The sequence below is a fragment of the Eumetopias jubatus genome, unplaced genomic scaffold, assembly GCF_037043125.1.
Source record: "Eumetopias jubatus isolate StellerSeaLion01/CBP00866 unplaced genomic scaffold, mEumJub1_p1.0 scaffold_10, whole genome shotgun sequence".
NCBI lineage: Eukaryota > Metazoa > Chordata > Mammalia > Carnivora > Otariidae > Eumetopias > Eumetopias jubatus.
The window spans coordinates 26932548-26954907 of record NW_028274816.1 but is presented as its reverse complement, the minus strand read 5'-3'; the positions used below and the strand labels follow the sequence as shown (position 1 = coordinate 26954907).

General features: G+C 44.0%; 1 protein-coding gene and 1 pseudogene across 3 annotated transcripts in view; both read right to left on the bottom strand.

Moving 5' to 3' along the window:
- The window catches only part of HYDIN (HYDIN axonemal central pair apparatus protein), a 312800-nt gene that overhangs the window by 59277 nt on the left and 231163 nt on the right, over positions 1 to 22360 (bottom strand). For 2 of the 3 annotated variants that reach the window (XM_088027478.1, XM_028090615.2), the window contains exons 47-57: positions 21002 to 21210; positions 20623 to 20805; positions 19429 to 19548; positions 16683 to 16842; positions 16408 to 16580; positions 15608 to 15806; positions 12070 to 12169; positions 10477 to 10576; positions 8595 to 8763; positions 7893 to 8131; positions 6010 to 6127 (exon numbers count right to left, since the gene is read on the bottom strand). In XM_088027478.1, the coding sequence (XP_087883604.1) occupies positions 6010 to 6127; positions 7893 to 8131; positions 8595 to 8763; positions 10477 to 10576; positions 12070 to 12169; positions 15608 to 15806; positions 16408 to 16580; positions 16683 to 16842; positions 19429 to 19548; positions 20623 to 20805; positions 21002 to 21210 (1770 nt within the window). Of the gene's footprint in view, positions 1 to 6009; positions 6128 to 7892; positions 8132 to 8594; positions 8764 to 10476; positions 10577 to 12069; positions 12170 to 15607; positions 15807 to 16394; positions 16581 to 16682; positions 16843 to 19428; positions 19549 to 20622; positions 20806 to 21001; positions 21211 to 22360 lie in introns of all 3 variants that reach the window. The other variant, XM_088027479.1, reaches the window with a different exon arrangement.
- On the bottom strand, positions 20512 to 20611 carry LOC114204341 (U6 spliceosomal RNA; annotated as a pseudogene).

Genomic DNA, 22360 nt, shown 5'->3' with positions numbered 1-22360 from the left:
CAGTGCTTCCTTCTCTGCACATTCCTTCTGACCAACTGTGACTGAATGGGAGCTGAAGGAAACAGACATATTCCACATCGCACAACTCTTACCCAGATGGGAATCTTCTGGCGGAGGGGCGCAGACAGAGCTCTGGTAGAGGTTGTAGATTTCTGAGTCAGATGCTCATGAGTTTGAATCCCACCCCTGCTATATTTTAACTGACCTTGGACAAATGACTTCTCTGAGTCTCAGTTTATCCATGAAATGGGGCTAAACACCCTACCTTGAATTACTGGAGGCTTCAAAGGGAAAAACGTGTGTGGGACACTTCACATAGCCTCTGGCACAGAATTAGTGCTCAAAAAATGGGATATTATCATGCATTCCTCTGGTTCCTAGGAGCTTCCTTCTTCTTCTTCCCCCCACACCCAGCTTTATTGACATGTAATTGACATACGACATTGTATAAGTTTAAGGCTACAACGTGCTGATTTGATCTGGAATATACTACAAAATGATTACCACAATAAGGTTAGTTAACATCTATCAGCTCACATAATTACCTTTTTTTTTGGTGATGAGAACATTTATGATCTACTCTCTCAGCAACTTTCAAGTACATAATACAGTACTGTTAACTAGAGTCACCATGCAAATATTAGACCCCAGAACTTATTCATCTTGTAACTGGAAGTTTATACCCTTTGACCAACATCTCCCCATTCCCCCTATCACTCCCAGATCCTTCTGATCACATTGGGCTGAGGATAGTCCAGGACAATCTCCCCCCCCATCTCAAGGTTCTTATAAAATCATATCAACAAAGTTGATCACCTGTAATCAGGGAGGTGCAAATCAACATCACAACGAGATACCACCTCACACCTATTTGAATGGCTGGTGTCAAAATTATTATTGTGCACTGTTGGTGGGAATATAAATTGGTGAGAAGGAGAAGCTTTGGATAATAAGAATATGGTTAAATGTTGTCTAAAGGAGCAAAGTCACACTGAAGTCAAAGAACAGCTGGAAAGGGTGGACTCAAAACAGTGAGTAGGGAGAAAGGAATGGTGGTCAGAAAAAGGAATCTTAGAAATCAAGAGTTCAGAAGCACCTCAGTTCCCTTTGATGTGAGATCCAGGGTGTGACCTTGAGAGTGAAGTGCCAAGGTGGGAGAGCAGACAAGGTCATTGGAACTGAAAGGTAGGGTGTTAAAGAGAGGCTGCTTCACTGAAGAAGGCAAAACAAGCAAAAGCAAACAACAACAAAAAAACTCCAAATCCAAACATACATATATTAGAAGGGATGAGAATTATAGAAACATATGTAGAAAATGATGTATGTTAATTAAATAGAAGGCTTCTGTTGAAGAGGAAAATACTTGAGAAGACATAAAACCAACATGTGGAAAATTCAATCCAAATGCAAAAAATAATTATTGATGTCCAGAGAGTACAGAGTATCTACTTTCTCTTCTTTTTGCCTTTAATGCTCATGTGGAAGTTGGAGCTGCAGCTGCCATCTTGGAACCATGAGGAAAAGTCAAGAGACTCACACAGACTTCAATGAGACTCTAAGCCAACACAAACAACTGCCTACCTTATATCTTAGGCAAACTATAAGAGACTCTTAACTCTAGAAAACAAACTGAAGGCTGCTGGAGGGGAGGTGGGTAGGGGGATGGGGTAACTGGGTGATGAGCATTAAGGAGGGCACTTGATGTAATGAGCACTGGGTGTTATATTCAACTGATGAATCACTAAATTCTACCCTTAAACTAATAAAAAAAGAAAGTAAAAAACCCCATATCCTATCTGTTTAGACCACTAATGTTGGATGTTCTGTTACTTGTAGCTAAACACAATCCTAATACACAAGCAAGTCTTCCTCCTCTATGAAGCCTTCAATGACTTTTAACAGTTGCCAGGAACAGTAGGACCTCATCTCTTCACCTTTCTGGAGCTTCTCCGTCCACACACACCTCAATTATAGTATTTACCATGTTGTTGATCAATTGCTTATTTACCCTCTGCCTAAAATATTTCTTCTACATCCATTTAGAATCATATTAGTGTTATAATGTTTGCTTTAATTGATAAACATTATTTAGAAAACTTGAAGAGAAGGGAAGTCTATTGAATTTACACACATAATTCCCTGCCATGTTTTTACTTCCTGCTTGATGTTTCATAATTCCTTCTTTTTTTTTTAAAGATTTTATTTTTTTTAAAAGTTTTTATTTATTTATTTAACAGAGATAGAGAGAGGACACAAGTAGGCAGAGCAGCAGACAGAGGGAGAGGGACAAGCAGGCTCTCTGCTGAGCGGGGAACCCAATGCGGGGCTCGATCCCAGGACCCTGGGATCATGACCTGAGCTGAAGGCAGGCGCTTAACCGACTGAGCCACTCAGGCTCCCATTTTTAAAGATTTAAAAAAAGATTTATTTATTTATTTGAGGGGTTGAGGGTGAGTGGCAGAAAGAGGAGAGACAGAATCTCAAGCAGACTTCCCGCTGAGTGTGGAGCTCAACGTGGGGCTCCATCTCACAACCCTGGGATCATGACCTGAAACAAAATCAAGAGTTAGATGCTTAACTGACTGAGCCACCCAAGATTTTTTTTTCAAGAAATCTCTACCCCCAACGTGGGGCTTGAACTCATGACCCTGAGATCAAGAGTCATACATGCTCTACTGATTGAGCCAGCCAGCTGCCCCCACAATTCCTTCTTTAATTATTTACTTTTTGTTCAGAGAACTTCCTTTAGCCAGTCTTTTAGGAGAGACCTGCTGGTAACAAATTAATTTTCCTTCATTTGAGAATGTTTTCATTTTCCATTTATTTCTGAGGCATATTATTTTTTAGTGGGAAAAATTCTTTTTTTCTTCTTTTTAATTTTATTGTTATGTTAGTCATATTTTTGCTGTATGTAAGATTCGGGCTTCGCAGTTATCTGCTTCCTGCACTTGCAAAATGTTGAGCCACTTTCTTCTGGCCCCTATGGTTTTTGATAAGAAATCTGCTGTCATTCAAATAGTTTCCTTCTAATATGTAAGGTGTCTTTCCTCTTTCACTGGTTTTAAGATTTTTTGTCTTTAGTGTTTAGAAGTCTGACTATGATGTGTGTGGGTTTGGATTTATTTAGATTTGATCTATTTGGGACGTGCCCTGATTCTTGAATCTATAGGTTTACACCTTCTGCTAAATTTGGAAAGCTTTCAGTCATCATATCTTTGAGTACCTTTTCAGTCCAACCCTATTTCTCTTCTTTCATTTTTTAAAATTTATTTATTTATAATCTCTACCCCCAACGTGGGGCTGAAACTCACGGCCCAGAGATCAAGAGTCACATGAGAACACTCTCTACCAACTGAGCCAGCCAGGTGGCCCAGCCCAACCCTATTTCTTATCTCTTTCTGGAACTCTGATGGCAGGGATATTAGATTTTTTCCACAGGTCCCTCAGGGTCTGTTCATTTTTTTTATTCATTAGACTCAAATAGATTTTTCAATAGAACTCAAAACAGAGTTTATTTTCTCTTTTGTTTAGATTGGGGAGAATAATGGCTTCCCAAAGATGTCCACATCCTAATCCCTGGAACCTGTGAATATGTTACCTTACATGGAAACAAACTTTTTTGATATGACTAAATTAGGAACCTTGAGATGGGGAGATTATCCTGTATTATCCTGAGACCAGTGTGATCACAAGGGTCCTTATATATGGAAGAAGCAGGCCTAAGAGAGTTAGAGGGGGACGTGACTATGGAAAAGGCTGGAGTCATGTGATGTGAGAAGAACTTGATCCATCATGGCTGGTTTTGAGGATGGATGAAGGAAATCATGAACCGAGTAAGACAGGTGTCCTCTAGAAGCTAGAAAAGGTAACAAAATGGATTCTCTCCCAAAGTCTCCAGAAAAGAATACAGCTTTGCCAGTACCTTGGTGTTAGTCCAGTGAGACCTATGTCAAGCTTCTGACCTACAGAAGTATAAGCTAAAAACTGTGTTGTCCTAAGCCATTACATTTGAGGTAATATGTTATGAGAGCAATAGGAAAGAGAGATAGGAATTTCTATTGTTCTGTCTTCAAGTTCATGAGTTCTTTCCTCTGTCCCCTTCATTCTCTTGTTGAACCCACCAAGTGAGTTCACTTTTGGTTATTTTTTCACTTCCAAAATTTCCATTTGGTTCTTTATATCTTCTCTTGCTTTGCTGAGAACTAACTATGTTTTCGTTAGTTCCAAGCATGTTTGTAATTACTCTTTGAAGCATTTTTATGTTGGCTGCTTTATGATCTTTGTCAGGTAATTCTAACAGTTATTCAATGCTGACACCTATTGTCTGTCTTTTTCCAGTTTGAGATCTTCCCAGTTTTTGGTATGATGCATGATTTTGATTTGAAACCTGGGAATTTTAGCTATTATGAGACTCTGGATCTTATTTAAATCTTCTGTTTGAGCGGGCCTACTCTGACACCGCTCTGGCAAGGGACATGGGAGCACGGCCTCATTACTGCCAGGTGGGGGTGATGGTCCTGATTTCCCACTTGGACTTCTCACAACTGCCTGACAGGTGTGGCAGTTCCTGTTGCCCACTAGTCCTAGACAGATACCTCGCTGGTGGGGAGGGGTAGAGTGCCTTGCTGCTGTTGGGCTGATGCCTTAGGGTAGGGAGGCCCATTGTGGGGGAGGGAGGGACATCTCATTACCATTGGGTTGGGGTGGAAGTCAAGGCTTCCCATGTGGTGGCTTCACTGACAATGATGGAAGTGGGAGGGGATAATGAAAGCCCTAGCTCCCTACTGGGCATTCTTTTTTTTTTTTTTTTAAATGTTTATTTATTCATGAAAGTCGGAGAGAGAGAGGCAGAAGCAGAGGGAGAAGCAGGCTCCCCGCCGAGCAGGGAGCCCGATGCGGGACTCGATCCCAGGACCCCGGGATCATGACCCGAGCCGAAGGCAGACGCCTAACCATCTGAGCCACCCAGGCGCCCTCCCTACTGGGCATTCTTGAACACAAGAGGGGGTTGGGGCACCTCATGACAGCCTGGACAGAGTATAAATCTAGATTCCCCAATGGCCTTTGCTAGGAGGGATTGGGTAGGGCCACACAGATTTTCCTGTTGCATTTGACTGTAATAGAATAATTCTTATCTGAGAGTTTTCTATCTTGCTAGGCTGCTCTTTTCTTGGTCCTTTGGCTAGTAGGAGCAGGCTTTTCGGGGGATTTTTTTGGGTCTCTGTCTACTGATGTTTCTGGGTTGCTGGCTCCTTTAGCGCCCAGTTTTAGATCCATGGAGCAAAAAGGAAACTCAGGGAACTCACCATTGTGATGTTCATTGGTCCCAAGGACCCCAGCTGGTCTGATTTTTTTCTCCTTACCTTTTAGGCATCTAACATTTGTTTTGCACATGATGTGCAGGGTTTTTACTTGTCCTTAGTTGGGCAGAATAAAGAAAGGTATATCTACTTCATCTTATTAGAGCAGAAATCTTAAAATCTGCTCTCATTTAAGCCAGTCCAAATGGGCTTTGTTTCTTATAAACAAATGATTCTTGATTAAAATATATATGAAGAGCTGAAACTTAATTTTAAGGCAATGAGAGCCAATGAAGGTTTTAAAACAGAAGAGGGGGGCGCCTGGGTGGCTCAGTTGGTTAAGCAACTGCCTTCGGCTCAGGTCATGATCCTGGAGTCCCGGGATCGAGTCCCACATCAGGCTCCCCGCTCAGCAGCGAGTCTGTTTCTCCCTCTGACCCTTCCCCATCTCATGTGCTCTCTCTCTCTCTCTCATTCTCTCTTTCAAATAAATAAATAAAATAAAAAAAAAAAAACAGAAGAGGATATCCAAATTAAAAGTCAACGCCTTGCCTGAAAATGAAAGTGATATTTCAACAGAACTAGTTCCTGTCACAGTAGGTTCAGATCCTGTTAGCCTAGGGAGGTTTCTGTTGCAAGAACTAGGCAGGAGGGAACTAGTTGGAAGGTGGCCTTATAGGGTTCCTTTGAGAAGGAAAAGGGTGCTCACCTGGTTTGTGATGTTTACTTCTTTCTGAACAGCATCAGAGAACTTAGTTGCTTTGGAAGGGCTAGCTTTGTAGAAGCTCTCACTTTCCCGGGATCTTGCATGTCTAACATGGCTGACTCTGATTAAAGAAGCAAGAGTACACCCTCAGGTTGGGATGGTGACATTAAAAACCATCTGTCAGCTAACTGTATGGTCTCTTCTCTTAGAAATGGGGGAGATAGGCCAAGGGGGCATCTGGGAAAGTCAGCTTATTTATCATTAGCCAACCTCATTTAACAATTTTAAGAAAACTATGTAGTCATTGGACTTATTAAATATGATTCATAAGGACATTGAAAATTATTGCAAGAAAACAATAATGTATAAGTGTTTACCTGAGTTCCCTGGAAAGCAGTGTGTGAAAATTATTTCTAGAAAATCATCTGTGGAAAAATCTTTAACCTGATCTTACTTTAAAAAATGAAATGTCAAATAAACTTAAATTCTGTCCCTTTTCTTCACATTTATAGTCATGGTGTTTTTAAACTGAGTTTAAGCATTAGCTCAAACATAGGTTCTGGTAGCTGTTTACTTCACTTGAAGCTTGTTTACCCAATAATTAGTTTGTCTAGAGGCCAGTTAACCTACAATGTCAAATGCATTTGAGGTGCAATCTTAAACTTTTGACGGTTTTATATAGTTCAGCATTTACTTGCTTAATGACCAGAACAACTAAAAAGTTCAACCCCCTTTGAATATTTTGCATTAATTTGTACACACTAAGGTGAAAAACAAATTATAATTAAAAACAATTTAAAGCAAATACAAATACATCATAATGTCTATCAACAGTATTAAATTATTATAAAATAAATGCTAAAAAAGTGAATAAATTAAGTTGAAATTAAATTTGGAAGGAAGAGACTTTATTATTTTTTGTGTGTGTGAAGCAAGTATTGGTATTAATAAGCAAGAATCATTCACCAACCTTTATTATAAAAGCCACTGAGAAAAAAGGCCAGGCCTTTTTTTTTTTCTCTTTCGAAAGAGATTTTGGATAGCTTAACCCAAAATTTCTTAATAGATTCAAACTTAGCCACAGTGGGAGAGGATATCTACAAAAATGCAAAACAATTACAAACAAGGTATTTCTGATTTGAAACAATTAACTGGAAGTCAATTTTAAATTAATTAATTAGGGAGCCAATTAGTCAGGACAAGGAGACTTGGGAACTGGTAAAACTATCCCTAATTTGCCAAAAAAGAATATGACCACCAAAAGCCAAAAGCACTCAAAAGGGTAAATTATTTTAGTGAATTGATTAAGAGCTGCCTTGTGAAGAATACAGAGTTTTGCCATTGGAACAACTAAGTGAGTGAGCTCTTGTGACAGCGTCTTCATGCAGAGAAGATGAAAGCAGGCCTGGTAGATGGAAGGTAGCAGCGTGCTTCTCTCATCTACGTTTCTGGGATACCTTCTGCCACCCCCCACATGAAACACAGCTCTGATTTCTTTTGACTTAGCTCATGGTTATACTAGTCCCCCAATATCCTACAGGACAATAAATAGGACAATGACTTACTGTGAGGCCTGTAGCATGCTGGAAGCACCAGGACAATAGACACAACCCCACACGGAAGACTTTACATTTGTTCAATTAAATCTATCCCATGTCTGATAGCAGTAAGAAAGCATATGAAATCTGAGGGCAGAGATGTGGGTTCAGAGCTGAGATCTACTGGTGTTCTTGCCTAATCTTCGCCAAGGCATTTCTAAACCTTAGTGACTTCACCCCACAAAAGGGGACTGGGTGAATTTAGATAAAATATATGAAAGCTCTTTGTAAAACACAATGCACTAATTAACCAGGGAATGGCATGAGTTAAGTAAAGACTTGTCTTACGCTTTCTTTTGATGAATGGGGCTCTCCCCGGTCAGCCTATAGAGGGCGTACTTGAAGTCAGCAACACCTTGATTTTCTATGGTGAAGGTGGTGCTTTTCCGAGTGCCACAGATCAAAGCCCCAAAGTTGATGATGGAGGAGGGGCTGATGTTGTATTTGGAGTACACTGCATTCACAGAAAACTTAATTGGGATGCTGGCAATGATTTCACCTCCTTCTGTGATATTGGGCTCAATAATCTAGAAAGGGAGAAAGGATTGGGAAGATGTCAGCCACTATGCTGAGGAATTTCCAGGACTGTTTACTTCATTCTTGGTTTTCATCACTGACATGAAACTAATTTCATTCTTTCATTTTCTTTATATTATCGCATCAACAGTATTAGCAAATACTGATATCAAACTTAACTATGTACCAGCCATGGATCAACGTGGACGAACTTGACCTCCTCTTTTACTTCCCTACTCTTCTCTTGCACTTGATGACTGAGCTCAGCACCTTTGGTGCTCCCCAAAATCAGGGGCTCTATTGCCTGTCTGGTACTCTCGATTTCTGATGACTTTGCACACCCCTCACCTGACCTACTCCTGCCTGCTAGTTGGGGACCAAACCCTTCTTCAAAAAGAAGACCATGTAGTCTTCTTTTTGACATGAGTCCCACAATCCTGCCACCAAGTGAATCCTCCCTTTAAGCTGTTTTACCTGACAGCGAAGAACTGGCTGGTGCTCAATCTTCACTTCCTTTTTAGCACGAAATAACACCTGGACAGTTGTGGGCTTTTCCGTTGAGGTTAATGAACCCTTCTTGGGTTGGACTGAGATCATAGAATTTACATTGGTTGCCAAAATCCCTAAGGAGTCCACAGAAAAGCTGAATGATAGGAATGAAAGGTCAGTGGAAGCCATTATGGGGAACCCAACATATTAGAGAGGAGACACCAGACTGTTGAGAGTCTGCCATGTCTCCGGTCCTGCTTAAGCACTGTGTCTAGAAGTGCCCACCGTGCTTTGTACTCTGTGAGCACCCCTCTGCAGCCAGGATTGATTAGGCTGGGGAGTGATGCTTGAGGCAATGATAGCCATTTCTAGCCTGAGGTCACGAGGTGCCTTTGCAGGAGATCTCTGTCCAACAGGGGCACTTGATGCTGGATATGGACCAACTAAATGAATTCATCTTTCTCTCTCTTCCTGTCTCTCTCTCACTCTCTCTGTCTCCCTTCCTCCCCTCTCTGAGCCTGACTACAGCACACACACAGGGAACAGTGATGCAGAAGTGAGGGGATCTAAAGAAAGAGAGAAAGTGGGGGGCAGAAGCCATTTAACACAGGTACTTGGAAAGGGAGGCCACGGCCCAATGGGAATGAGATGGGAAGCCATAGAGAGCAGCTGACTTGTGAGAATGGCAGAGGGACTGGAGCAGGAGCAAGAAACTTAAGTGGCGGTGGAACACCTGGAATTACTGTGGGGACCTAAATGTCATCCCCGTGCTCCAGGAGACTTGGCCGCTCCATTGCTGCATGCTTGGTGCCTGAGCTTCCTCACTTCTCTGCAAGTCCTTTCAATGAATTTTGATCGCCTGCTCCATCCTGAGGGTGACCGGCCCATGTAATCTAGAAGAGCAGAACTAGCGCTCCATGATAACCTCCAACAAAACTCCTAAGGTGGCGAGATTCCACTCAGTGCTAATTCCAAGGTGTCAGTGGCTTTCTTCTAAGCTTGTTAAGCTTCTATTTATATTTATATATTTCAATTTATGGGTCTAGTAATGGTAGCCCTGAGGTAGGACCTCTCTCATTTCAGCCTTCTTTTAGCTGCAATGAAGCTATCATGAATGCATGGAATTTCTTCTAAGTCTGTGAGGGGGGAATCCCTTTATCAACTGCAAATTCTTCCAGGAGAACGATCATCTTCCATAGAGTAGATTGGCCATGGCTGCTGGCACTGCCCCTAAGGGTTGTGTGGCCCTGCCTGGGTGACCTCCTCCCTCCCCCCACCCAGCACCACCCTTTCCTCTCTGAGAAATCTCTTATTTAGTGCTTCATTTTTCATCTCAAGAGATGAGCACAAGCTGGAGCTCCATTCCATCAGGCCACCATTTGGGTTCTATAACACAGTGGTTCTTAAAATTAAAAAAAGAAAATTGGAAAAATCCCTCTTTTTCACATGAAATCTCATGTGGAATGCCAACTTATGAAACAGATAGGAGCCAAAAGGAGGGCAGGACAGCTGTAGGCCAGGTCCCCATCTCTAGTCTCTCCCTCCACCCGCAGGACCTCCCCTCACCTAGGACTTCTTCCTCCCGACCTCTCCCTCTGAGTCTCTCTCCCACCCTCAGACCCCTGTGGCTCTGGGTGCTTTGAGGGGGACTTTAAGGGTCCCTGTAAAGCCACAGAGTTGAGAGCAGTGTGAAAATCCCTGCTCTTAGCAGTTGGAATTCCATTCATTTGGAGTCTGAGAGAGGCTACAAGCAGAGATGGTTCTTAACGATTTCCTCAATCAAGTTTTTGTTTTTTATCTCCCAGACAACACTTTTCTCCCCATGAGCGGAAGTAGACGACCATATGCCTGACGGTTTCCAGGTTACCTGAACATGATCTCGTACTTCCCACGGTTCTTCAGTTGCAGGGGCTGCTTTGCCTCTTCCATGACCTTCATGACCCCAAAATCAAGGCCTCCTTCAGCTCCTGCAGAGGCCAGGGGCCAGGGTGGGGAGGAGAAGTGGACGGCGTGGGAGTGAGAAGCAGGGAGTTGAAATTCACATGGAAAATCCACGGTTTAGAGACTTTGTTTTCTGAAAACGCTGCAGCTGAAAAAACCTCCTGTAATCGATTCTCAGCAAACAAACAATAGACTCTGCTCCTGTACCTACTCCAACTTGGGTAGCTCCCTCTGGCTTTCATTTTAGGACTACTGTCCTTCCTTTCATGCTTTCCATTAGCTAAAATTTCTGGTATTTAAAACATTTTTTTTGCTTCAAGTGTATAATAAACATAGTTAGAATATTACATATAAATCTGTATTTTTTTACTTAGCACTGCATCATAAGCATTTCCCCACATAATTAAAAACTCCTTATAAATGTGATCTTAATGGTTATATAATATACCATGATATGCTGTTCTATAATTTATAATATTATTTCTATGGTAATAGTGTTCCATTCTTGAGAGATATTTAGGTTATTTTCAATCTTCCATTATTACAAATAATGCTGCAATAAATATCTTTGTACATAAGACTCATGACATCTAAGCAAACAGGCAGCTCTCATGTTCTCTGAATCTTGCTGAGAAGGAGAGCAATCAGAAGAAGGAAGAATAACAGAGAACTGCATGCTAAAAGGGAGGGATCTAACCTGGCTGTGAGGCAGTGTGGTGGGCAGAATAATGCCCTGTGCCCCCAGAAGGTGTCTGTACCCTAATCCCTGGAACCTGTGAAGAAGGGAGGTCACATGGTAAAGGGGGATGATGGATGCAATTAAGGTTGCTAATCAGCTGACTCTATCTATCTATCTACCTATCTATCATCTGACTTTAAAATAGAAAGATTATCCTGGATTCTCTGGGTGGGCCCAATGTAATCACAACACAAGTAGAAGAGGGAGACAGAAGTGGGAGAACCAGAGAGATGGTGGCGTGAGAAGGATCTGACCCAGTGTCGCTGGCTTTGAAGATGGAAGAAAAAGGATCATGAGCCAAGGATGCAGGTAGCTTCTAGAAGCTAGAAAAGGCACAGAAATGGATTCTCCCCCAGAGCTTCCAGGAAGGAATGTGGCTCTGCTGGCACCTTGATGTTAGCCCAGTTAGATCAGGTTTGGACTTCTGACCTACAGAACTGTAAGATGATAAATTTATATTGTTTTAAGCCACACAGTTTGTGGTAATTTGTTACAGCAGTGATGGAAGACTAATGCAGGTAGAGAGATAGGTACTTACTCTTGGATGGCTGTTCAGGAAAGAGCTCTGCCAACTTTATAATTAGGGCCACCCCCTGTCATCTCCAGTTGGAGAAAATTAAGATTTGTAGTCACGTTGCCGACATTACTCTGGGACTTGCATTACTATTTGCTGAAATTCCACACCCTCCCCAACAACCACTAGTCTTCCTCTACATAAGGAATACATTGTACTAAAAGATGGGACTTCTAAACACCCATTCCTTGAAGGGGTCAACAGACCTTTGGGGAAGGTGATGTCCAAGGCGACGTCATAAGACTCTGCAAAGACCAAGATGTTTTCAATCTGAACAACACCAATGAGATTGTCTGCATCTAGAACCTGTTAGGGTAAAAGGGACTCTTCAGTAAAAGCAAGGGGGCTTGGAGCCCTCCACAGGGGGCTTGGAGCTTGAACTATGTACCACACAGCTGGAATGATGAAGGAGATATGGTAGAGAATATCTTAAAAATGTATTTAGCTTTTGTCTTCACTGAGCATTTGGTATGATTAGTGTTCTCATAACACCCTTTGGGAAATGCCAGTGTAGACAATCAATATAAGAATGGGGAAAAGGGACTGCATTTTTCATCTTGTCCACTTATGAGGTTTAAATTATTTGCGTGATTTTCACCGCATTATTGAAGTTGGGGCTGTGAGTATACATTGCAGAAAAGTGTTCTTTGGAACTTTTAAATAAAATAAACCTGAAGAGCATTTTTATGACAGTTGAAATGGAAAACGTGCCCACTGTAAATCATCCTTGCTTTACTAATTTTATAAATCTGAATTCTTCTGTTCTTTGTTTCTGGTACAACCTGTAGAAAAAGTGCTAGATTTTCATACAATGTAAGTGTTCAATGTTTCTCTTCAGGAAATTTCAAATGTTTTATTTAAGTGAACACTTTCGCTATTCAAGTTGGAAATGTAAACAACAACAACAAAAAAGCAAGCCTGCACCTGTCCCTCAGTTGCTCAATGTTCCCTCCCTCCCTTCCTGCCCTGAGGAGCACCTGAACTGGTGTCAGCTGTCAGCTGGACCCAACTTTTAACTCTTGAGACAAACAAGGGGGTGATAAAGGGTCCATTCATCAAGGGGAAGAGCTATTGGCAGTGGGGGTGGCTCTTCTGGACACCTCTGCCTCTCTGTTGATGTCTCAAGTTGAGAAATGAAGTCACCAGCTTCCCATGACTTGTGCTTTGGTGTCAAGTGGGAAATTTGTAGCTGTCACCAAATTCAAGTTTTAATTCAGAATTTCCATCTTTCATCACACATTTTGCCAATGTTTCACAGAGCAAACTGGACCCACTTCAGTTTTATCTTCTTTTGCTACTCAGTCTCTGACAGAGATGACAAGGAGGACTGACAGCAGGAGGGGAAAGAAAACATGACAATCAATTTGGATTATCAGCTCCAGAATTTACAGTGTTTTCCTCCTGATAGACAGCATGTACCCAGAGCACTCTATTTCCTTTGTTTTCTTATTGGAGTGGAGGTGGAGATTAAATTTTGTAATTGGGGGAAATAGAACAAACAATTTAAGAGGTACACAAATAAAATAAAAGGAGTTCACCAGAGCACTTTCCAAAGGGGCCAGAAAGCAAGGCATTTCCTCATGTAGATGTTGAAGGAATATAATCTGGGGAAGAGAAGCCTTAGACCACTTTGAGGAGCCTGAGGGGAAACCCACTGTGTCTGCTTTGACTGGAACACACAGGGATGCCATATCATCCCTAAAATAAAGAAATGTTTCCATACCAATTGGGAAACAGCTGTCACATGACCTCTCCAAGAATCCCCTCTTGCCTGCCTCCCCCACCACTCCCACCATGGGAACCCGTGAAGGCCCCATGATCCAGCAAAAGAAGGATGAAGCTGACACAGCTGGGACCCTACACCAGCCATGTGGCCTGGGGTCATTGTGCAGAGACCCGTGTCTGTGTAGAGACTGATGTTTAAAACATTGACTATCACCCTCTGATAGTCAAAAACAATTGCTGATTAAGTGAACCTGTCAGTATCTGTGTTCAGCTACCTTAGGGACTGTCATAAGTAGGGGATAAGAGAGACTGGATCCGTTGAGTGGACCCAAAAGTAGAAACAGGATTAATTCCTGTAAGTTACAGTTGGAAATCTGAACCCAACCCAAGGAAGAATTAATAGATTGCTCAAAGGTAGATCAGGCTGCTTTGAGTATGGGTAAGTTTTCTATCCCTGCAACTATTCAAAGAGAAGCTTGGATAATCTGTTGATTGCTGCAGAATCAATGCAAGCATCAAAAATCAATGACATTCATTCATTCATTCATTTGTTCATTTTACAGATTCTACTGAGTACCTTCTACGTTCGGGCCTGTGCTAGACATTGGGGATATGATGGGGTAGTGGACTGGCTGGTGGCCATGTCTTAACCCCTGGAACCTGTGAATGTGACTTTATTTGGAAACAGTTTTTGCAGAGGTAATTAAGTTAAAGATCTTGAGATGAGATCATCCTGGTTTATCTGGGTGGGCCCTAAACCCAATGACAAATGTCTTTACAAGAGACAGAAGAGGAGAAGACACAGGCAAAGAAGGCCATGCGAAGACAGAGGCAGAGATCGGAGTGACGCAGCCATGAGTCCAGGAACTTCCAGAAGCTGGAAGAAGCGAGGAAGGATTTTTCCCTAGAGGCTTCAGAGGGACTGTGACCCTGCAGACACCTTAATTTCAGACTTCTGGCTTCTGGAATTGTAAGAGAATAAATGTGTGTTGTTTTAAGCCACTGAGGTTGTGGGCATTTATTACATCAGCTCTCAGGAATGAATACAGATGATGAGCAAGTCAGGCAAGACCTTGCCCTGATGGAGTTCACAGGAGAAAGTAAAGAAACAAACAGGATATCTGCCAGGCGGAGGCGCTCTGAAAGATACAGAAGGCAGGGTGAGTGATTGCACATAGCGGGATTTCTTCTACGTGGTGATTAGGGGAACCCAGTTGGAGCAGTGCTGTTTAGTGGACCCCACAGAGTATGGGGGCAACATTATTGGCAGGGTTGCTGCAAGGTAAAGGGCCTGAGGCAGGAAAAAGCCAAGAGACCACGTGACAGAATCAATGCATGCGAGCTAGGGTAGATACCGAGGCAGGACGGGCCTGAGAAGCTGGCGGGGACCCTGGGCTTGATCCTCACTGCAGCTGGAGCCAGCAGATTGCTGCAGGGAGGAGAGGGGTCTGACCTGACTGACTTGGAGCAGGAATGGGGCCTCTGCTGAAGTCCAGGCAAGAGATGCCACAGGCGGCCTGGGAAAGGGTTCTGGCAGCAGTATGAGCAGAGGAGTGGGTGGGCAGGAGACACACTGGGAGACAGTCAGAGCCCTGGGCTGGAGGGCAGGCTGTCAGGGGAAGGAGGGAATCCAAGATGGTTCTTAGGTGTCTGCTGGAAGCATCTGGGCGAAAGGTGATGTTACCGAGATAGGCATCTGAGCCGTGACCGGGTTTAGGAGTGTGGAATCGGGAGTCTCAGGCTTCCATTGGGATGGTAACATCATTCACTCCCTCCCTCCCTTACTCTGAGTGAGCGCTCTGTTTGTGGCACCGGGCAATCAGCCATGAACAAGACTGCTTTGATGGAGCTTACAGTTGTGTGCCGAGCAAGATACTGTGGGTCAGAGGTTGTCAAAGAGGGATCAGTTAGGAGCGTGTAGCCCGGAGACATGGCTGTGTGTGTGTGTGTGTGTGTGTGTCAGAGAACCCAACATGTACGCTTCTTGATGACCAAGTCTGGAGATGTGTGAAGCCTCACCTCCAACCGGATCACCTTCTTGATGTTGACAGGTTTGGAGGGCTGGAAGTGCACTTGCAGGCTGTACTCAGCCTTGGGGGGGATGGTCCCCTGCATGGTGGACACGGTGAAGTCATCGCCCAAGTGCTCCAGGCTGGTGATCCGCCAGGCCACGGGCAGGGGTGTGACGTTGTGGAGAAGAACTACCTTGGAGTCTTTCCTGAGGAGACCAAAAGAAATTTTGTCAGTTTCAAATGATTCTGATCTATTATGGCAGGTCCAAAAAAGCATTTCTAGTTATTTCAATCATTGTTTAGCTTACTAAGCAGAGTTTATCAGGGATTGGGGCCTGGCAGTAATGATCAAGGAATGCAGGATACATATCATAATATTCTCTCTCAGTAGCCCCCAAAATAAACACTCTCTATTTAGAAAAATAAAATGCCAGTGAGTGAAATGTTAAGTTCCAGTTTTGGTCTAGCGTTCTCTGTGCTTTAATTTCTAAACCAAAGATTCCTAACCTCTGAGGATAATGGACTGCTTAGAGAATTTGGAAAAAGTGAGTCGTCCTGAGAAAAATGCAAATATGCACACACTTTGGCAGTTGATTTTTTTTGGAGGGGGTTGATCCTGGACCCCATGTGTGAACTTCATAGGGTTACGAATCATCTGGGTTTGCACAGGGCCAGAAGTTTCCCTGGATGCAGGACTTTCAGTGCTAAAATGAGGAGAGGCCTGAGAAAATCGGGATGAGTTGGCCACCCTAGAACTTAATATTCTTTAAATCCCATTAGAGTCCTGGTATCACCCAGAACTCTGACCTGTGCAACAGGAGCCGGTCAAAATGCAATTGTTTGGAGTCCAGCTCTAGTTCTGGGCGAACACCTTGGCAGGTTAACTTGAAGACAGCTGGCTCTGGGTTCTCCTTGATGCAGCAGACAATGCAGTCATCAAAGACACCAACTGCGGTAGGGTAGGCCCATACGTTCAGCATCTAAAGGAAGCATCAAAACAGTATACTGATGCTGAGAATGCCGAGGCCTCCAAAGCCCCAAGAAAGACTTGCCCTGGTGGATTTGTTTCCATGCAACTGTACCTGCTTCTCATTGGGTTTTAGAGTCATGTTGACGGGCTCCAGGAAATAGGTGCTTGCTTTGACATCATTCTGAAAACAGAAGAACGCCTCCACAACCATTGGGGAATTGTTCAGGATGGTCAGTGTCTCCATGTTGCCTGGGAACAAGGAGGACTTGTACCTGGAAGTAAACAAAGATTAGGGATGTGGATATAAGGATTGACTGGGAGTTCAGGTGGCAAAGGAGACTGTGGGGCATACGGCAATGCCAGGGGGTAGTGTGGTACACTGAGGCAGTGGCCTGGCAGCTAAGAACACAAGCGTTGCAGTTATGAAGACTTGCAGCTGGACTTGAGCCCCCCCTTCCCCACAAGCCTTGGTCTCCTCAGCTCTAAGATGGATGAAAATACTTCTTAGGGTTTCTACGAGTATTTAATGCAATGGTGCACCTAATGCTCTTTAGGACAGCTATAGATATTGAATGCCCAATAAACGCTAGCTGTTATTGCAGAGAATTTTTTTTAAGTTTGTTTATTTATTTATGTAATCTCTATGCCCAACGTGGGGCTCGAACTCATGACCCCAAGATCAAGAGTTGCATGCTCTACCAACTGAGCCAGACATGTGCCCCATTATTGCAAAGAATTCTGAGAAACATGAGGCTCTATCCTTCCCAGGAGGCTCTTATATTCCCAGGAGATATAATCCTTTGAGAGCAACTTGTTATTTCACATATGCCTTAGAGATGATCACATTTACCTCCTTCTCCTAGACCTGTATAAGACGTTACTGTTCTGACATGGATTCATTTGGCGTGGTTCACTGTTATAAGGCTGTTTCTGTTCCTTTGTGACTTAGGGAAAGAGTCACAGAGGTGAGCACTGTGGGCATCAGAAGCTGCTCAGTTAAGGGTAAAGAACAGAAAAGGAACCATAGAAGGTACAAGGAATGCCAATGAAGACGTACATCCTCAGAGATCAGAGCAAAGGCACATAGTACCCACTGGTGCCCAGGAACAGTCTGAAAAGCTTTGTGGATAGGTGGTGATGGAGGAAGGAAGGAGAGCAAATGGCAGAGACCAAATCAGGGTCAGAGAGACAGAGTGCTCTCTGTGTCACTACCAAAGGGGTAGTGGCCTCCATATCGAACTGGTCATCACCATTAGGCAGCACTGCGCTGTCTCATGAGCTAAGAACTCATTATCCAGTTCAGTTTTACAAATGCGTGGGTGGGTGCTATTATTTTCCCACTTTGCAGATGAGAACATTGAGGTTCAGCAAGGTTTGAGAAAATAAATAAATAATACCCGGTTGTACTGGGCCTTGTTTTTGGGCCACTGTAATCCTTCTCCTCCTGGACCAGTGCTGTCTGGCCCCAAGTTTTGGTTGGTTCCAGTGCTGCCAGGACACATGCCTCTCTTAATGGCCATGATTCCCCTGAATCCTGACCCTGGGCTGCTATGTCCATCATGTCCATGAACCTGACCCCCCTCCTTCTCTCTCCGAAGCCCTTCTACTGGGCCCCTTCTAGTCGAAGATCCACTCCAGCATCAGCCAACCCTCTGCATCTTGGTTTTCTGGTCCAGCCTCTCAGGAAATAAACTCCAGTTATTAAGAGACTGGAGAACAAAGAGGGTTTGCTAGGTCTACCAAGCCAGCGTGAACACAAACACTTATCACAATAAATGCTAGACTGAATTAAGAGATGCTTAGAGCTAGGTCCAGTTTTGGTCTCGCCTCCCTGCCTACACAGTGAGAAGTTTGTATGTAACCAGAAAAACTGGTATCACTAAAAACATGACCGTCAGGCTCACCCAGGGCCCCAAATTCTGCCTGACAACCTTCATCTGTTTCTCTAATATTCTCCCTCTCCAACTTTCCACAAAAACTGTTTCATCTGCTCTCTATTTTCTCAACATTTTTTTTCTTTTTTTTGGTTTTCATGATTTTTTTTTTCCCTCTGCTTCCCTCCCTGTTAGGGGTGACCTCACAACATGCATCATGGGGACCTTCGCACGGGCCCAACCACATCTGCACCTGAAGCCATCTGCCTTACTTCCTCCTAGTGGGCGGTGGTGGCCCCCTTCCTGGCAAGAACAGCATCTCTGTGTCCCATTTGTGTTGTCTCAGGGAGCTGTATCACCAATGGCCCCCCCTTCCTCTGGAAACTCCAACTTCTTCCTCCTTGTGTCCCCTTGTCATCCAAACAGCATGAGAACAACAGTGTGTGAGCAGTGTTCCCTGGACTCCTCCTAACCTTGACTGCCTCCATTTCTCTTCACTGCCAAGTTTTCCAAAGAACTACCTTTACACCCTGTCTCCATTCTCTCACCTCTCACTGACTCCTCAACTCACTTTGCTTGGGCTTCGTCCTCAGAAATCCCCAAAAGGACTTTTGTTAAGGCTCTTAGGACCTCCATGTTGTTGAACCCCATGGATGTCCTCTGCGAACCCAAACCACAGGGCTTTGCGTGGCTGCTAGCTATACCTCCTAAGCATCTCAAACAACATATCCCAGAGCAAACGCCTGACCCTACTCTGCCCCCACCAAAACCTGGTCTTCCTCCAGGCTCTCCATCTGAAAGATGGCACCTGCATTCATCTGGGTGCCTAGCAGAAACTCGGGGCACAAGAACCCAGTTCTCCTCTGGTTCAGGGCTAACTGAGGCAGCAGTAGTAAAAGCTACGTCCACACAGCAACCCTGTCGGTACTGCTCATGAGTCCAACTGGGAGTCTGAAATCTGCCTTGAAATAACGGAACACTTACTTATCTCTTGATTTTCCACAAAGCAGTGGCCCGAAGTAAAACTTCTCCATGCTCATAATATACTTCTTAAAGATGACCTCATTTTGCTTTATGTCCATCTTCTGCTGAGTAAATACCACTCTGAACACAGGGGAGGAAGAGGAGAGGCTCTCTGAATGCAAGTTCAATGCCTCCATTTGATGTTGACCTGAGCCCAACACTCCCTGTTTAGCAAAGGGTCCAGGTATCTGGAGACAGAATGATTCTTAATCTGAGGACCTTAGCTGAGCCCTTATTCCTGGTCCTTCCCTTCCACCACCCCCAGGGATGAGAGCTTGAACTTGAGAAAAAGTTTCCCAGGTGTCTTTCATCATGAGGGGCTGATGGTAGAACGGAGTTAGATTTCGCACGCTGGTGTGTCTGGCTAGAAAAACTGACAATCTCTATGGAAAACAAGTTCTGGTGGATATTAACCAGCTTCGGTGTTCCTTGTCCAATGTGGCCCCCTGGTGAGAACTGCAAAAAAGCTCCTTTTAGTGGATAAGCTATAAAAGGCCTCCTCCCCTGGAGGACTTGTCCCACTAGCTTGCTCAGCCAGGTGACTTTATGTTGTGGATAAGGGGTGTGGTGGTGTTTGGTAGCTCAGAAAAATGTCCGCCCGTGGAGAGTCACACATTTAGTGATATTACGGGACAAAAAGTCCAACAGTACATATAAAACCCGCTTAAATTTGCTTCATAGTTAAATAAGCAAACTAACTTGTCAGAGGATGATGCTTCCCCTGTCTTCACACCTATTAACATTCTCTGTAGCTCACTTTGATGGTCCATGCCATTCCTGTGGCTTCGTCAATGTCCAAGACACCGAAATCCAATATGACCAGAGTGCCTGGGGTGCTGCCCCCAGTTCCACGTTAGCAGTAAGAGCTACCTTGCTCAAAGTGCCATGGAACCAAACGAAAATGTTTCTGTCAACTCATTTATTTATTCAGTATCTCTCTCTTTTAGGTGTATATACTATTTACTAACAGACAAGGCCTACAGTTTTATTTCTTCTTGGATACACCCACAGTATGGCCCCGGCAGCCTGTGGGGCTTGGTGTGTAAAAATATGGAACACTTCATGAATCTGCATTTCATCCTTATGCAAGGGCTCTGCTTTTCTGTATCATTCCAATTTGATCAACTTTCTCTTTTAAGGTAAAAATACACTTACTTTGGATCTTGGCAAATGTAAGGGTAACTGCAGACACCTCGGCAATAGAGCTGGTACTGGCGGTGAGTTCCAAGGATCTCGAAGTTAAACGTCTGGTCAAAGTTCCCGAGTTCATTGGAAGAGAAATGTATTCGCAGTGTCACCTCACCGTTGGCTGGCACGATCCACCGGAAATGATTCAGCCTGCAAATGACCACAGGACTTGTAAGGAGAGAAGGCTTCCTTTGGGCCAAGAGCAGACAGGACTGCTGCCTGGGAGAAGTCCTGGCCGCTCAGAGGGTCTGCTGGCAGGACAGCCCTGCTCCGTCTGGTGCTGTGACGGCCACGCCCTCCATTCGGGGCTCCAGCGTTCCCTTCCCTGGGTGGCTCAGAGGCCCACCTGATGAATTTCTCCTGGGAGAACTGCCCAGCGAAGTTGTTCTGGTCCATGTCCGACAGGGGGGCAATGGCTCTGGCTGTTCCCCCAGAAAGGCCCTTCCTGCTGAAGGCCATGCGACGTTTGTCCTTCTGAGTGTCTCGGGCCTGATCCGCTTTTTCCTTTGGTTTCTGTCTGCTCCCCTTAGAGGAGGTGGTCTGCTCCTCCTGGGTCTTAATTAAACACAAGCACGAGTCTTAAATATTCATTGACATACACATGAACAGAGGACAGAGATGCCTAGAACATGTGTGCGCTGCACGAGCCGGATGCTGGCGGCGGCCGAGGACAGAGGAGGGCCCAGCCTACTGCACTAGTGGAGAAGAGGAGGAGAGAGAAGTCTATGCTTTCCTGGGCACCCCATTCCCTGAGGAGGAGGCTGAAGCCCAGAGAAAGCTTCAAGCTGCAGGGGGAGTGTTCCTATACTGCGTTTTGTTGTGCTGTGTCTTTAGTACCTTTTCCTCCAGACGCCATGCCCTCTCCCAATCACACTGACTTTTGGGCAGACCATGTCTGTGTTCTTATAGGATATGCCATACTCTGAAATTTTCTGACCATTCTTCAAGCATCATTTCACTTATTCCTTCATTCCTTGTATTTTCTGTAAACTGGAAATTAGGCGTAAAGCTTGATTACATTCATAGAAGATGCTGTATACGTCACACTCCATCACAATGAGGGACCAGAAAAAAAGGCCACCTTAACCCAGGATTACAGATGCGTTGTGTTCACGTGGCTGGGATGGAGTCTGCCAGACCAGACCTGGCCCTCATAACGTGGGTGTTTGCCTTTGCAGCTGGCTAGTCACCTGTGGGACGATGCTCTGGCTTGCAGTGAAGGGTCTTGTTCCCTAACAAAGCACTGCTTTTTATATCAGTTGGTGCTCCTTAATTACTTCACGGGGGATAACAGAATAGAGTTTTTCTAATTCTACTCTTTTTTCTATAGTTTTAGCTTCCATTCTTCTAGAATGAAGAGCTTTCCTTTGTCAACTGGGGATGAATTAGAGTTCCTCCTAAAATGGTAGGTTAAAGAATGCTTAACCCTTCTCTGTTAATGGCTAATTTTAAGGAAAGAGGTGGGTGTCATAGTCACCTCTGAGGTTGACAAATTTTTTTTTTTTTAATTTGGACTCTGTTCTAGTAAGGTCTGTCCACTCATGCTGTTGATCTCAGATGATAATTCCCTACTTATTTGTAAATAGAAGTTTGAGGTAGTCTCTTCACCTAATTGAGCTGAGGCATGGCCTATAGGTGACTTTATTTCCTGCTGATTTTATTAGTCTTTGCGGATGTGCTTTTTGTAGGAAGCTGTGTGGAAAGA